Genomic DNA, 16,304 nt, shown 5'->3' with positions numbered 1-16,304 from the left:
GACTCACTTTGTAGATCAGGCTGGCCTTGAACTCACAGTGATCCGCCTGCCTCTGCCTCCCGAGTGCTGGGATTAAAGGCGTGCGCCACCACTCCCAGCTAACTTTCTTTTCTTATAATTGAATAACTTAAGAGTGTCCAAGATCTTACAGTTTTAGGTCAACTGATCTAGTAATTGTATATCTTAGTAATTGAATGATTAGATTAAAAAGTCCTGAAGTTTCTGATTTACTCAAGTTCAGATTTTTAAAGGCAAAATTCAAACCACCAAGCAGTTTATTGCTTAGTTGCTTTTCCATTAAAGTCTTTTTAATGCACATCTATGTATCTATGTATCTATCATGTATGTATCTATGTATCTATGTATGTATCTATGTATCTATGTATGTATCTATGTATCTATGTATCTATCATGTATGTATCTATGTATCTATGTATGTATCTATGTATCTATCATGTATGTGTGTGTGTTTGTACATGTTCTCATATGTGCTGTGCATGAGTGCTGAGTTCAGAGGACAACTTGTAGGACTTGTTCTCGTCTACCATGTAGGACCTGGGGACTGAACACACATCATCAGGCCTGGTGGCAAGCACCTTTACCTACTGAACCAACTTGTCGTTCCCTGTTAAAGTCTTTTGTGTATTTAATATTAGTTTTTGTACTGGGTTGAGGCTTGGGCTACTGTGAGGCAGAGCATATATAATAGCTTTAATGAATACTATTGTTGGCTCTTTTTACAGGTGTTGGAAGTCAGTAGGTGTTCTGGATCTCCCATTGTTCAAATAGCACTAGATTAAAATGTTCCTGATGCCAACCTCTTCAGAATTCAGCAGTGGGCAGCACTTCCTCACCCAGTGGATGACCAGTCCTTCTCGGGCTGGGGTCATATTAAATCGAGGATTTCCTGTTTTGGAAACAGACGAGAAGCAAGCAGCTACAAATGTTTCTAGCACCTTCCCTGTTCAAGCCACACATTTTTCAAATAGTTTCAGCATTAGTAGTGAAGAGGATTCCTTCCGTGAAGAACAGAGGTTGGAGGCTGGAGGGCCTTATAAGCTACAGCCAGAGAACTCGGAAGCTCACGCAGTCTTTCCTTTAGCTAAAAAGGAACCAACAGAGTCCTGTCAGGAAGCTCCTGGATGCCAGGAGGATAACAAAAATGACTTTACGCCTGATCTTGCAACTGAACTCAAAGAAGCAGCGAATAAAAATCTGCTTTTTAAAAAACTGGAACAGGTATGGCTTGCTCTCACAGGTGTTTCTATTGCAATAGGCATTGCATGATCGGCCATCTTGTTTCCCCTTTAACTCTGAACCCTCAAAGTTCTAGATTTCTGTCTTATATCTAATGTGAAACATTGAAATGTGCTTGATACACATATACAAAATGAGGCAGTTAGGATAAATTCATGTTTAACTCAGTTGGTAAAAGTGAAGTTCGAAATGGCTGAGTAAATATTAGAAAATAGTTGATGTCCTGGCATGCCCATCCTCTTACAAGACTCAAAGGAGTTTTCCCTCCCCCCCTCTTTCTTATTTGAGATACTGATATGATTTTCTTTAGATGAAATTAGATTTTAGTGTTTTTGTGGCAGATTTATTTATTTGGGGGTCTTTCTTTGGCGTTATTTACCTGGGAAAGTCTGGTAGGGGAGGGAGAATGAAGCTAAGTCCTGACATGTGGTCCTACTTTGATTTTACATTTAAAAAGCTGAAGGAAACACAGCAAAAGAAGCAGGAGCAGCTGAAGAGGCAGCAGCTGGAACAGCTGCAGAGGCTCATGGAGGAACAGGAGAAGCTGCTCCTCATGGTGTCTGGGCAGCGCATGTTTCCAGGTATGCTTCGCTCACACATGGCCGTACGGTAATACCGCGAGACAAGGCTGAATGTGCTTTTTACCTTTAGTTGTTTGGAAGGCCATTTCTACCTTCCCCTGTCACAGCCTGGCAACTCCAACTTCCTCAGGGCCAGGTAGATAGCTGTGAAATGATGGCGTAATAATCCTGGGACCAGAGAGGTGCTCTAGCATTCTGCAGTGTATGTGCCATGCTTAAAGGCGTTCTCATGTGTACATGGCGCTGGGGGCAGAATCCAGGCCTCACATGTGCTAAGCATGTGCTCACAGAGCTACACCCCCAGCTAGCACTCACTGAGAAGAAAAGCTAAGGATGTAGAGTCAGTGGCATCCGGTTCCTGGTTCCTGGCTGGCACATGGAAACCGTTCAGGGCTACAGTGGTAAAACTGTAGAAAGCAGGCTGGGTGGTGGTGGCTCATGCCTTCAATTCCAGCACTTGGGAGGCAGAGGCAGGTGGATCGCTGTCAGTTTGAGGTCAGCCTGGTCTACAAAGTGAGTCCAGGACAGTCAAGACTACACAGAGAAACCCTGTCTCAAAAAACCAACCAACCAACCAAACAAACAAACAAAACCCCAAAAAACAAAACAAAACAAAACAACAACAACAAAACTGTAGAAAGCATTCTGCTGGGCTGAAGAACTGTGTTTCCTAGGGTAGCAGGTGGCAGTGTTCTGCTGTGTGCATTAACAGACAGCCTCAGGAGCGTGCTGGAGGAAACAGCATTGACATTTGATCTGGAGCAGTGGTCTGAAAGCTGCTCTGACCACATTCCACAGTAACAAAAGCGTTCACTCTCAGTTGTGATCCAGGACGAGCAGATTCCATATTGTCGGTGCTTGTTCCTGTGGCTGCTGTGAGTAGTAGGTGTGTTTTCCATTTTGTTTGTGCCTCTGAAATGCTGAGACTACAGATGTGGACCACCATGAGCAGTTTCTTCAGTGCTGGAGACTGAACCCAGGGCTTTGTGCATGCCAGACAAATACTCTACCAATTGGCCACATCCTCAGCCCTACTCAAGTAAATTTTCACTTGAGACTAACATTGTCAATGGATCATATTTCAGAAATTGCACGCAGTGATCTTGAGGAGCATGTTTGTTTCCTGGCACTGCCCTATAAGAGATGCAACCCAGAGGTTCAGGGAGGGCCTGTGTGGTTCACTTACTATGTTGACACTGAGAATTCAGAAAAGACATTGGCAATGAGTATGTTAAGTGAGTGTGCCAAGGGTGGCTGGGTGGGTAAGAGATGTGGTTGCTTTTTTGGAGAAATATAGAAAGTCCGTAGTTTTAAATCTTTATATCTATGGACAGACAGAGAAGGACAGGGCCTCATTATGTAGCCCTGCCTGTCTTGTCTCTATGTAGACCAGGTTAGCATCAAACTCCCAAGTACACCAGTACACTTGGGGTATCTTAAAATTATTAAATAGTTCGTAATTGTTTTATAGAATCCATAAATAATAGTGGTGATTTAAGTAATAGGCAGTGGCACTTTTTACTGTAAAGTACACATAAGCTAGAGTGACAGGAGCAGATTGCAGTTACTATGTGAGAACTAGCCCCATCCAGTTTGGAACACTTAGCTTTGACATAATGGGATTTTGAGTTTTCTTAATTTGACTTTAACTTTTTTTGGTGCTGGATATTGGACCTGGAGCCCTGTGCCTGCTCTGCATATGCTCTGTTGCTGAGCAACACGGGGAATTGGTTCTCAGACTTTGTGGTGAGACCCCAAATCTATCTTAACGGTCTTAGTCAGCCCTCCATCGCTGTGATGTAAGACCCCCGAAAAACAATGCAAAAATAAGGATGGTTCGTTTTGGCTCATTGTTCTGAGGTTTTGCCCATGTTGCTTGGTGCTGTTGCTGTGGCCTGTGGCGGCTTCATCTCTTTGGTGAGTGTAGGTAAGGGAGAGGCGGTTCACTTCATGATGCCTGGGAGGCAGCGTCCTCTTCTAGGGGACACTCCCAGTGACCTGCTTTCTTCTCACCAGGCTCCACCTCCTAAAAGGTCTGTTATGGCCGAGTACAGTCACCAGCTGATGAGCAGGCTTTTAGTTGATAAGCCTTTGTGAGGGCTGTATTCTGGAAATCAGTGTGGAGGTTCCTCAAAAAGTTGAAAATTGACCTAGTTATATATCTACCCAAAAGATTCTACCTAGTGTTTGGATTAAGAGAAGTCAGCTGATTCTCATTTACTTCTGCACCTGGTCCCTGGGATGATACCGTTGTAGTAAAGCATTTGAAAAAAAAGTCTACCTTGTATATGGCTGTGTTATTGGGGAAAAAGAAGTGCTTTAATATCTTTTTCAGATAATTGTGGATATTGCTCTTTGTGTGCTAAACAAGTGCTCTTTTCTTCTGGCTGTTTCTAGTATGGAATCTAAAACCATATCGATGATTTTTTTCTTTTTCTTTTTTTTTGGTTTTTTGAGACGGTTTCTCTGTGTAGCTTTGTCTGTCCTGGACTCTCTTTGTAGACCAGGCTGGCTTTGAACTCATAGTGATCCACCTGCCTCTGCCTCATGAAGTGCTAAGATTAAAGGCCTGTGCTATCACACCCAGCTGTGAGTTGCTATTTCAAAACAACAAAGATTGCATGTATTAATATTAACATGAACCCAGTCTTCTTAAGTCTTGAAGTACTATAAACCTGCCAGAATCACTGGCAGTAGTTTTCCAGAATTTTACAAGTTTTATTTGAAAGACCAAATTATGTCTTTAGCAACAAATACTGTGAGCTGCTTCCTTTGAAGTCACACCCTTTCTTTTTTGAGAAAATGCCTATCAAAAATAACAGGTTTAAATAATCATGGTTTGCCTGTCATTCATTCTCGTAAATCAGAATGATGTTCCTTGAGTGACATGAGTCTGCAGTTCAGTTGCACGGCCCCTTCTTGGTTTGCAGTAGGCATGATCTGTGTGTAATTGCCATTGCTCAAGGTTTGAGATTTAATAAAGTTAATTTTTTATATTATTTGAGGACATGCCTTAATTATTTGTTTATCAGTTTTTGAGACAGGATCTCATTCTATAGTTCCAGCTGGTCTGGAACTTGCTGTGATGACCAGGCTACCGTTAAATTTATTATTATTTGAGAAAGATATGTATATATACGTACATACACACACATACACACACGCACACAGTAGTGCTGCTTGTATATACAAGAGTATGGACTATGTGCTGGAACATGGACAACCTACCAGGAGCCACATGCTTGAAGAAAGCCCACTCTTCTGCTTGGTGGCGCACACCTTTAGTACCAGCACTTGGGAGGCAGAGGCAGGTAGATCTCTGAGTTCAAGGCCAGCCTGGTCTACAGAGCAAGTTCCAGGATAGCAAAGGTTGTGCAGAGCCCCTTGTTTTTCTAGTAGTTGGTTAGCAAAACAGTAGTAGTGGGTTTCTTTCCTAGGGCCTCTCACCTCCCCAGCGATGAGCTTTGACTAGGTTTACAATATTGTTAGACGTCAGTTCCCTTCTGTGGAGCAGGCAGCAGATTCAGTAAGAAAACAGCTAGCCTGTAACAGCCATTCCACTATTGCACTTTGCCTGGCAGTTCAGTTCTGTCGCATATGGCACCCAGCACTGCGTAAGGCAGTTGATGCCTTTTCTCTCAGCATCCTGCGTGGCGTCTTTGGGCTCAGTGGAAGCTTGCCTGCAGCGTTTCTCAGTGAAATGTTATTTGTAAGCTGTGGATGCTTGGTGGTGATGAGCCCTGTGACGGTGAACGCAGTAGTGCTGTCCTTCTGGCAACAGAGATGCCGGCAGTTTTCTAGTTTGCCCTAGCTTTACCAACAGATAATTTAGGAAAATAGTCTTAACTTGGTAGGTTTCCTGAGAAGGTCTTGAAGATCTTCAGGGGTGTAGGGCAAGGTGGGGCACGCCTTTAGTCCCAGCACTGGGGAGACTGAGTTCAAGGCCAGCCTATGAGTCTACAGAGCAAGTTCCAGGACAGCCAAGGATACACAGAGAAACCTTGTCTCAAAAATGAAAAAAAAAAAAAATCTTTAGGGGTGAATAGATCATACTTTGAAAGTAGCCTCCCTGGGATCTTTTGTCAAAGAGCTCTTTAGAATCAGCTGGAATGTCTGCCACTCAAAAATACTTAGATGTTGGGTGTGTGATGGGGAGCAATGCTGCAGAGGATGAGAAGTTGAAGCTGACATTCTGTCAGCTCTCTGTCACTACTGACATTTTCATTTCAGACATGGGCTGGTGATGCAGTGGATAGGTAACAGGTAGCAGTGATTGTTTTGTGTTGTTTTGAGACAGGGTCTCATAATTCCTGGTTGGCCTTAAACTCAGCATATAGGTAAAGATGACTTTGAATTTCTGATCCTTCTGCCTCGTCTTGTGTGCTGGGATTATAGGTCTGCACCACTGTGTCTGGTTTTATGCTGGGGATCAAACACAGATTCCCTTATTCTGCTAGGCAAGCGCTCTGCCAGTTGAGCCGTGTTCCAGCAGCAGTGACTTTTATTAAACACTTGTCCGTGTGTCTTTATCCCACATTTAGGTGAGGCAATCAGGTGAGCAGGGCTGATACAGCAGACAGGGCATCTAGTATGTCTTCCACCCTCTAAGACATGATGTTTAGAGGCATGCAGCCCTGCCGACATGTAAACAAAATGGACAAAAGTCATGTATATTTAATGCCAGTAATAATTTCTTTACCCAACAATAGCAAAATTTTCAGGTTACCCTGCAGGAGAAATGATTAGCTACTGGTCATCAATACTAATGGCAGCCCAGGTAGTTATATGACTGCAATGGCGGCCCAGGTAGTTGTGACCACAGTGGCAGCCTGGGTAGTTGTGACTGCAGTGCCAGCCCAGGTAGTTGTGACTGCAGTGGCAGCCTGGGTAGTTGTGACTGCAGTGCCAGCCCAGGTAGTTGTGTAACAGCAATGGTGGCCCAGGTAGTTATATGACTGCACTGCTTTGCACCTGTGCCTACCTGTCCCTGGACTGCAGAGCTCACAGTTGTCATGGTGCTGCAACTGTGCTCTGTACAGAAAGCCTAGTCTAAATATTTGCTAACCTTAAAGTATGTTTACATTGGGTTTTAACATTTTTGTACCTTTGTTCAACAGTGTACAGATAAGGAAAAAGTATTTCTATTATTTTGGAAACTACTTTGTGGGGTGAGGGGTCACTACTGCATAAAAGTCAAATATTGTGGGATAGTCTCAGCTTTGTTTTGTTTTCTTCATTTGGAAGGAACGTTACTACCTGATGAGCAGAGCCAGAAGTATAGAGCTTCAGGAAATTTAGCCTCAGCGGAGAAAGCCACTCTGCCGTCACATAGCTACCCAAATCCATCCCAAGAAAACCTGCATGCTCCCATCATTTTCCCCGATGAACAAAGCAATTTCTGTAGAGCTGCTCAACAAGAGTCCATCTTAACTTCAAAAAATGCTTCTGATTTGTGTGTTGAGTCACAATATCAAGAGGCACATGTGAAGAGAAATGACGTAAAGGAAGAAAGTGCTAGCCATCCCGCAGGTGAGTCTCACACCTGAGAGCTGCCAAGTGTCCTAAGACAAGGGTCCTCCTCTGTGTTTCTCCATCCTCTATTGCTGTAATTGGGAGGCCCCGTACGCTGCACAGCCACTGACCTGAGCTGGGCCAGAATTTGACGTTCTGAGAACAGTCAGACGTATAGATACCGTGGGGTCTTCAAAGAGGGAGGCAGCAAGTTCTGCATGGAAAAAAATTTTTTTTGAGAGTTTGAATTGATAAAAAAACTTTGTGATAGGCTTGGCAGGTGAGAGCTGACAGCTGCAGGTCAGGTCTGTGATGGGAACTGTTACTCATAATCCTCAGGCTGTCTTCCTTATACTTGTGTGCCCCACAGCTCGGCACCGCTGCCACAGGCTGGCCTCAGGGTTTAACAGAAACAGACTCCTGAGCTCACTGGGCTTTTCTGATGTATTTTCCCTGCCCTCTCTCTTCTGTGCATGTGTGTGTGTGTGTGTGTGAGAGAGAGAGAGAGAGGAGAGGAGAGGGGGGGCCCCACACCTTGACTACTTCCACCCTCAATGTAGTTTGTTTACTTTTTATTTTGGAAAATATCTAGAAAAGTTGAAAGACCACTGCAGTGATTATGTGGTTAATATGTTGTCATATTTATATTATTGATGCATGTATGAATATGTATTATATATATCTGTAAATATGTGGCTATATATATGTATCATTTGCTGAACCATTTCATTGTAAGTAATATTCAGGCATCATATGTTTTATTTCAAGTATTTTATTGTATATAAAATATAAGTTAGAATGTGCATATAGCTATGCTTTCATTACACATAAGAAAGGTAATATTCAAACTTACTTGGGAATTCCTTCTATTTACCCCAAAATTATCCTTTACAGTTTAAAAAAATAGTTTTGTTTCATGTATATGAGCATTTGTTTGCATATATATGCGCGTGCTGTGTGCAGACCTGGTGCCTGAGGAGGCCAGAAGACGGCACTAGATCTTTACAAGTGCGTCACCGCCCGTATTGCAGTAGGCTATAAACTGCCGTGTAGGCGCTGGGACCCAAACACAGGTGCTCTGTGAGAGCAGAAGGTGCTTCGGACTGAAGAGCCATCTTTCTAGTCCGTAAAGGTGGCTTTTTAAAAATGAGGATCCAGTCAAATCCCTGCATTACACTTCATTGTTGTAAGTTTATAAAATCCCTCTTTTTTAAAAAAAATATTTATTTCTATATCTTATGTATATGAGAGCTCTGTCTGCGTGTGCACCTGCAGGCCAGAGAAGGCACCAGATCTCACTGTAGATGGCTGTGAGCCGCCATGTGGGTGCTGGAATTGAACCCAGGTCCTCTGGAAGAGCAGCCAGTGCTCTTAACTTCTGAGCCATCTCTCCAGCCCTCCCCCGCCTTTTTTTTTTTTTTTTCCTTCAAGGCCATGCTTCTCTGTTATCTCTGGCTGTCCTGGAACTAGATCTGTTGTAGACCAGGCTGGCCTCCAACTCAACAGATCCGCCTGCCTCTGCCTACATCCCTACTTTTTAATGGTCAGCTTCTTGAACAATATCATATATCTTAGTTGCAATTTTATAATTTTTTATTATTTTATTAAAAAATCTTTAAGTTTTCTAAATTTTTTGGCACACTGCAGTTTTTCTTTTGTTTTTTTGAGATAGGGTCTTGCTATTTAGCTCTGAATGGCATTAAATTTATGGCAGTTCCTCCTGTCTCTGCCTCTCAGGTGCTGGGATTTTAGGTGTATGTCAGCCTAGTTGGCTACATTTTTCTTTTAAAAAATGCTTTCTTTTGTTTTTGTTTGTGTGGTGCTGGGGGCCAAACGTATAGCTTGTGCTCCCTAGGCAAGGCCTCTGCATTAAGCTACGCCCAAGGCCCTTGTCACTACATTAGCTTGTGATCATCTTATAACTGAAACCTTTACTTTCCAGGTTTTGAATTAAGTTGTTCCTATTTTGATTCTAGGAGAAGGCCTCCTGCTGCCGCGACGGGAGAAGAAGATGGGGAGGGGTGAGGAAGGGAAGAATGCGAGCTTACAGAACCGTGGAGATTCCTTGGACGTGGTTAGTGTTGAAGAAAGGTATGACTCATAGTAAGAAATGGAACCACTTGGTATTTCTCCTTAGTGAGCACTATGTTTGGAAGATCCGCGCTTTTCTTGTTTTCTCTTGAATATGCTTCAGAGCATTAGGTTGATGACGTAAACCACTGTATGCTATTAAGCAAGAAGCCACGGTTCGGAAATAGTGATAGGTATTCTCTGCTGAGATATGGGCCAATTCAAGTAGAAAGGCAGGTTTATTGGGGGCCTCTCCCAGGAGGAGGTCAGGGAAGTTGCCATACAGAGGGAGACAGAAAAGGGGGGGGGAGAGGTGAGGGTACAGGAAAAGTGCAGGGAAAGAGGAGAGAGGAAATGCAGAGGTGGGGGCGGGGAACCAAAATGTCTGGATTATATAGTGAACAGCCTCTGGGGGAGAGGAAGCCCAGCCCCTGGGCTGGAACGTTCAGGGCAGAGGATGGGGTATGACATCCATGCCCTGTGATAGGCAGGGACTGAGGGATGCTGGGAGAATCCAGAGGCTAGGTCTGCATTGGTTAAATAGGCACCTCAGCCACCTGTCCTATCTGAATCCCAACAAATAGGACAGTTCAAATAGCCATGACATTGTATTGGAAGAACTGGGTGGAGTTTTCTCACTTAAAAACAAACAAACAAACAAACAAACAAAACCTGCTGGGTATTGTGGCTCAAGCCTATAATCCTAGCACTAAGGCTACATTGCAAAATTTGAAGATAGTCTGGAATATACAGTGTGACCTCCTATTTAACAAAAAAAATGTTGCCGCATAGTTAAGTACAGCTGTGGAGAAAATGAAAACTGCATGTTTAAATTTCACAGTTGGTGTCAGTTATAGATTACAACTGCACCATTAATTTAAGTTAGAGAATTAAAAAATGTTATTTCAGCTGGGCATGGTGGCGCATGCCTTTAATCCCAGCACTCTGGAGGCAGGGGCCGGCAGATCTCTGAGTTTGAGTCCAGACTGGGCTATATAGTGAGTTCCAGGACAGCCAAGGCTACACAGAGAAACCCTGTCTCGGAAAACAAAACAAAACAAAAAAACAAAAACCAATCAAACAAAGCTAATTCAAAGAAAAAGTATCTTTTAAATAGTTTTAAAAAAAGAATTTTGAATTTCTAATATATATTATAGGCCAAATAACTTCTGACTATGGCTTTACTTAAGAAGCTTTATTAGTTGGGCATGGTGGCACGCGCCTTTAATCCCGGCACTTGGAAAGCAGAGGCCCGTGGATCGCTGTGAGTTTGAGGCCAGCCTGGTCTACAAAGTGAATCCAGGACAGCCAAGGCTAACACAGAGAGACCCCGTCTTGAAAAACCAAAAAACAAAACAAAAAAAAAACAAAAACAAAAAATCTTTCTTAATTTAAAAATACATACTTTATGTTATTTAAACCATGTTTAAGGTTAAATAAGGAATATGCTATCTTATTTATTTATTTATTTATTTATTTATTTATTTTGAGGTATTAGTCTTGGCTGTCCTGGACTCACTTTGTAGACCAGCCTGGCCTTGAACTCATAGCGATCCGCCTGCCTCTGCCTCCCCAGTGCTGAGATTAAAAGCGTGCGCCACCACTGCCCAGCGGAATATGCTACTTTATATAGTGAATATGTTTGCAGTCAGTGGACGGAGCTCAGAAGGGTTCTTTAGTATCCAAAGTCCTTTGCAGAGTTATCTAGTTCTGTATTTTGAGGGTGGCTAGAGAGGGCTGTAGATTTCATTAGATTTTTAAAGGAGAAGGTTAAATAGAGGTCTTTTGTTTAAATTTTATTTTCTTTGTGTGTGTGCACACGTGCGTGTGTGAGTGTGTGTGTGTGTGTGTGCGCACACGCGCGTGCACATGTACGCTACAGTGACTCCTGCTTTAGTCTCCTGAGTGCTAGGGTTGCTGACATGCTGACATGTGTCGTCATCAGACCTTGCTCTGTTTTTTCTTTGTTTTCCCCCCCTGTTATGGGGATTAGAGCAGAGTCTTGTGCATGTGAAACCCATACTCTGCTGTTAAACTCTTCTGGCATGGTCCTTGAGAATATTAGTTTACAGCATAGGCTTAGGTATTTAAACGTTTTCACACTGGATAAAATATTCACATTGTACACTGAGTGCTCCTAACTTTGTTTTTATGATCAGGCCTATCAAAGCTGCCATTAGAGAAAAGACGAAGACGTTTGAGGACTACCTAGAAGAGCAGATCCGGCTGGAAGAGCAAGAGCTGCGGCAGAGGCAGCTGCAGGTGAGCCTCAGCGCCGTCCCCGCCGACTGGGTGGCACGCTTCACCGATGACTGGCTTTGCAAATAACAGATCACTTGGATATGTGAACTAATTGGATTTTATCTCTTTATTTAGGAAGCAGAAGGACCCCCGCCAATGAAAGCAAAACCCAAGCAACCATTTTTAAAGCGAGGAGAAGGATTAGCTAGGTTTACTAATGCTAAATCTAAGTTTCAAAAAGGGAAAGAGAGTAAACCAGTGAGTAGCCAGAGCCCGGCAGAGGAGCAGTCTGTGTTTAAAGTAGACAGACAGCCCTTGCAGAGGAAAACTGCTCTCATAAGCAAAGACCTGTGTGCAGAGACCCCCACTGTTAAAAAGGACAGGAAGGCTAGAACCAGGGCTGCTTCTGCCTCACTCAGTCAGAAACCCAAAGTGACCAAGATCAGTATGAGGGAAAGTCTCTCTCCACCAGGGCTTAAAGCACAGATGGGAAAGAAATGTGATGGACAATTTAGACATGAGATCACATCAGAAAGAAACATACAAGCTAATAATAAGGAAAACATACCTGCATTTTTAAAGTCCTGTGATCCTGGATGCAAAGTGTGGAATAAAGCACAGGGGACAGACAGACTTCCTCTTTCCACAGGGCCAGTTGGCTGTGTGGCCTCCAAGAGCCGGAGTGAGATACAGAAAGAGACAGAATCATCCCTTGACATTTCTCTTCAGAAAAAATTAGAGAATTGGGAACGAGAAAAAGAAAAGGAAAACTTGGAATTAGATGAATTTTTATTTTTGGAACGGGCTGCTGATGAAATATCATTTTCTAGTAATTCTTCCTTTGTACTGAGAATCTTAGAAAGGGACCAGCAGACCCACACAGGCCGCAGGATGTCTTCTACTCCTGTCAAAGCTGTGCAGCAGGACAAGGCACATCAGGTGGATCCTGGTGCTCATGGTGAGCGCAGTGAGTGTCAGGCCATGCTCTTGTCACTGGGCTCCGGGTCACCTGATGGTTTGAGGGAACTGTCTTGTAAACTTAATAAGAAAGCCTTCCAGACCAGCACTTTTGAAAACCAGAGCCGATGGGATGCAGGTGATGATGGCGTTGCCAGCAGCAACAGCAGCACTGACTCTGAGGAGGAGCTTGATGTCACCATAAAACCGTCCACTGAGTCTGGGGAGAGGGTCTTCAGCAACAGAGAGGACAGTCCACAAGCGTGTGACGGTAAAGGTCCTTTTAGGGACACTGGGGCTCAAGAAGATAGATGGAGGGATGCTGATCTGGATCTGTCTGATAAAGAGTGTAGCAGTGACGAGTCTGTCATAGTGGAGCCGTCAAGACGACACTCCTGCCAAGATGGGAGGAAAATTGACTTTGATGATGAAAGATCTTGGACAGACCTGGAGGAGAATCTACATGAGCATGTTGGTGTTCTCAGAGATGAAGCCATGTACGGTACACCCCAGACACAGTGTCCCAGTAAGAGTGAAGCATGCGTTCCAGACAAAACAATAAAAAGGAAGGTTGCACCAGTCAAGAGGGGAGAAGACTTGAGCAAGTCTGACGGGAGCAGGAGTTCTCCTCCTCCATCTGACTTGATGGTAAAATTCTTCCCTTCTTTGAAACCAAAGCCAAAATTGGACTCACACTTAGAAAATGAACCCAAGTTAAACATGAGTCAAGACCAACCACCAGGTAAGTCAGGCATGAGGAAAACACTGCAGTTCCACAGCAGTGGATCTGATAGCCTGTTATGGGTGCTAAGTGACTAATGAGTAACTCTGTGAGTTGCATGGATATATGCAGAAGAGGAGGATGTTGCAGCATGACTTAGAACCGAATGCAATTTAAAAATAATTTCTGTAATTTTCCATGATGTATTTGTGGCTTGTAGTTGACTGCTAGGAACTGAAACTAAGAAATTGTTGATAAGGTGTGGAGTGTGTGTTTCTCTCTCTCTCTCTCTGTGTGTGTGTGTATGTGTGTGTGTTTTGGCCAGGCTACCCTGGACTTGCTTTGTACCCCAAGCTGCCTTTGAACTTGTAACTTTAATTTCACAGTGCTAGGATTACAAGTGTATGCTCAGTTTGTGTTTCTTTTGTATAATAATAAGGGTTAAATTTTGGCTTGGGTGTTGATTAGCCCTTAAGATCTTATGTAAATTAGTCATATTCTATATATACTAGTTTTTAAAAAAAGATTTGATGTATGTTTGTTTCTTTTTTTTTTTACTTGTAATCCTGTAATATTAAACTCATTTGTAGGTCTGGAACTCACTATTTAGACCAAACTGGCTTTGAACTTGGAGTAGCCCTCCTGCCTCTGCTTCCTGGGTGCCGCTGGGATTGCAGGCACGTAGCAACCCAGCCTGGTTTTTTTCTTAGGGTTAAACTGCTTTCTTCCAGTGAGCTAGGTCTCTTTTCGCTCCTCCTTTTCTGCTGGCTGAAGTTTGTTTCTATGTAGTGTAATGGCACAGGTTCAGTGGTAACCCTTCTTGGGTGTGGTATTCATAGATAGCCAGTGTTTGGTTGTAAACTTTCTGTGACGTTCAGAATTTATGGTCTGTTTTACAGGTGAGAGTGTTCGGTCTCAGGTTTTGAGAGAGAAAGTTATTGAATTGGAATCAGAAATAGAAAAATTTAAAGCTGAGAACACATCTTTAGCTAAACTTCGCATTGAACGAGAAAGTGCCTTGGAAAAATTGAGGTAAGCTTTTTTTTTTTAAAAAATTTTTTTTAATCTATGAGAAAACACAATGATTTAATTGTTACTTTGAGATTATGTTCAAAGTTTTGATCACTTTTAACAAATATAAATGAAAAAGAAGGAAAATTTTCTGTTATGTCAATATATTTTCAGTTGAAGGGACATGGCTTAGTTGCTACACTGCCTACCTTACATGCATTAAGAGTCCTGGGTTTGGGTCCCCAGCACCCATGCACGTGAGGTGTGGTACCACGCGCCTATAACCCCAGGATTTGGGTGGTGATAGCAGGAGGATCAGAAGTTTAAGGTCACCATCACATATATGGTGTATTCAAGACCAGCCTGGATTACATGTGAGCCTGTCTCATTCTGATTATACTCAAATAAAATGACCTAGTTTAGCCAAATAGATTAAAGGGAAATTCTTAGTGGTAAGATGGTAAGTTAAAATTTAAAAAATCAGTTTTAGTTATGAACCCAGTGGCAACTGCCAGCATATTCGTTTCCCAGGGTGGTTGTAACAAAGCAGTGTGACTTGGGTAGCAATAGAAATTTGTGTTCTAGAAGCTGGAAGGCTCAAGTCCAGACCACCAGTTGGGCTGTTACCCGTTCACCTTCTGGTGGCTGCAGGCAGCCCTTAGTGTCCTTGGTTGGCAAGAGCATCACTGAGAGCTCTGCCTCTTGGTCACATGGGTCACATGGGTCACATGGTCGCTTTCTCTATTGTTTTTATCCTTACCCAGCATTTTCTTCTTTGTGTCAGATTCTGTGCCTGGGTAGTCAGTCAGTACCTGCCCTCCCCTTTCTCTCTCTCTTTCCTCCTCCTCTTCTTTTTCCTTCTTGTCTTTATTTCCTCCTCCTTCTTCATCTTCATCTTTGTCTTCATCTCCCAATGCAGCCAAAACTGGTCAGTGATTGAATACCCAAGTGTGAGGCCCTGAGTTCAGTCTCTAGTACCCCCAAAACAAACAAAAAAACAAAAGTAAATAAACCGAGAAAGCTGGGTGTGGTGGCTCAGAACATTAGCATTTATTGGATATATAGCTTCTGATCAGCTAGGAACCAAGGCATTGTGCTAACTGTATGCATTCCCAAAGTCTAAACACCGGAGGATATTTAGTCAGATCATCGAAAATCAATGAGCCTGATTAACCCTTTATTGACATGCATTCTACACTTACCTCAACCTAGTCATCTTGTTCTTGTGTCTGCTATAGAAGGGAAGTCTATTTTTGTTAAATCATAGTGATTATCATAGTATACATGCTGTGAAGATATATATATATATGTGTGTGTGTGTGTGTGTGTGTGTACACACATATACAAGTTGTAATGTTCTGAGTTGTATGTAGGTGTCCTGTTTAATTTCACCACTTGATTACTATGTACAGTGGCCAAGCAGACACCTCCAATTCTAGCATTTACATTAAAGTGCATTTGTACATTTTAGGCCAGGGGATCAGTTTATTTTATTTTTGTTTTTTTGTTTTTTTCTGAGATAGGGTTTTTCTGTGCAGCCTTGGCTGTCCTGGACTTGCTTTGTAGACCAGGCTGGCCTCAAACTCAGTGATCCGCCTGCCTCTGCCTCCTGAGTTCTGGGATTACAGGTGTGCGCCACCATGCCTGGCTGGGATCCAGGTTTTATGTTGGCAGTTACCAAGGGCAAAAGCAATCTATTCTAACAATATATAAATATTTTTGTTATAAGGTTATTATAACACTAAAGCTGGGCCTCAAAACTCACAAATAATTTAGTCAAATATTCTACATGAATTCAGAGGATCTGTGTGGCTTTTCATCAATCTTGGGATGTCTCCTTTTGCAAATCATGATCTTCACTTGGCTGAAGTTTTTGAGTTTTTTGTTTTTACTTTTTTCCTCCTAGCCTGTCACTTCATTTTTTTCTCCCTAAAACTAACACTATCACGGGTTCT

The 16,304-nt window shown here is 42.8% G+C and overlaps 1 protein-coding gene across 1 annotated transcript in view; it reads left to right on the top strand.

Moving 5' to 3' along the window:
* The window catches only part of Cenpj (centromere protein J), a 58,588-nt gene that overhangs the window by 7,341 nt on the left and 34,943 nt on the right, over positions 1 to 16,304 (top strand). Inside the window, exons 2-8 of the mRNA XM_051143181.1 lie at positions 744 to 1,239; positions 1,715 to 1,838; positions 7,083 to 7,367; positions 9,326 to 9,440; positions 11,579 to 11,681; positions 11,796 to 13,359; positions 14,238 to 14,370. Coding sequence (XP_050999138.1) covers positions 802 to 1,239; positions 1,715 to 1,838; positions 7,083 to 7,367; positions 9,326 to 9,440; positions 11,579 to 11,681; positions 11,796 to 13,359; positions 14,238 to 14,370 — 2,762 coding nt within the window. The 5' untranslated portion in view covers positions 744 to 801. The remainder of the gene's footprint in view (positions 1 to 743; positions 1,240 to 1,714; positions 1,839 to 7,082; positions 7,368 to 9,325; positions 9,441 to 11,578; positions 11,682 to 11,795; positions 13,360 to 14,237; positions 14,371 to 16,304) is intronic.

The sequence above is a fragment of the Acomys russatus genome, chromosome 3 (assembly GCF_903995435.1).
Source record: "Acomys russatus chromosome 3, mAcoRus1.1, whole genome shotgun sequence".
NCBI classification, from domain to species: domain Eukaryota; kingdom Metazoa; phylum Chordata; class Mammalia; order Rodentia; family Muridae; genus Acomys; species Acomys russatus.
This window is presented reverse-complemented; position numbering and strand designations above follow the sequence as displayed.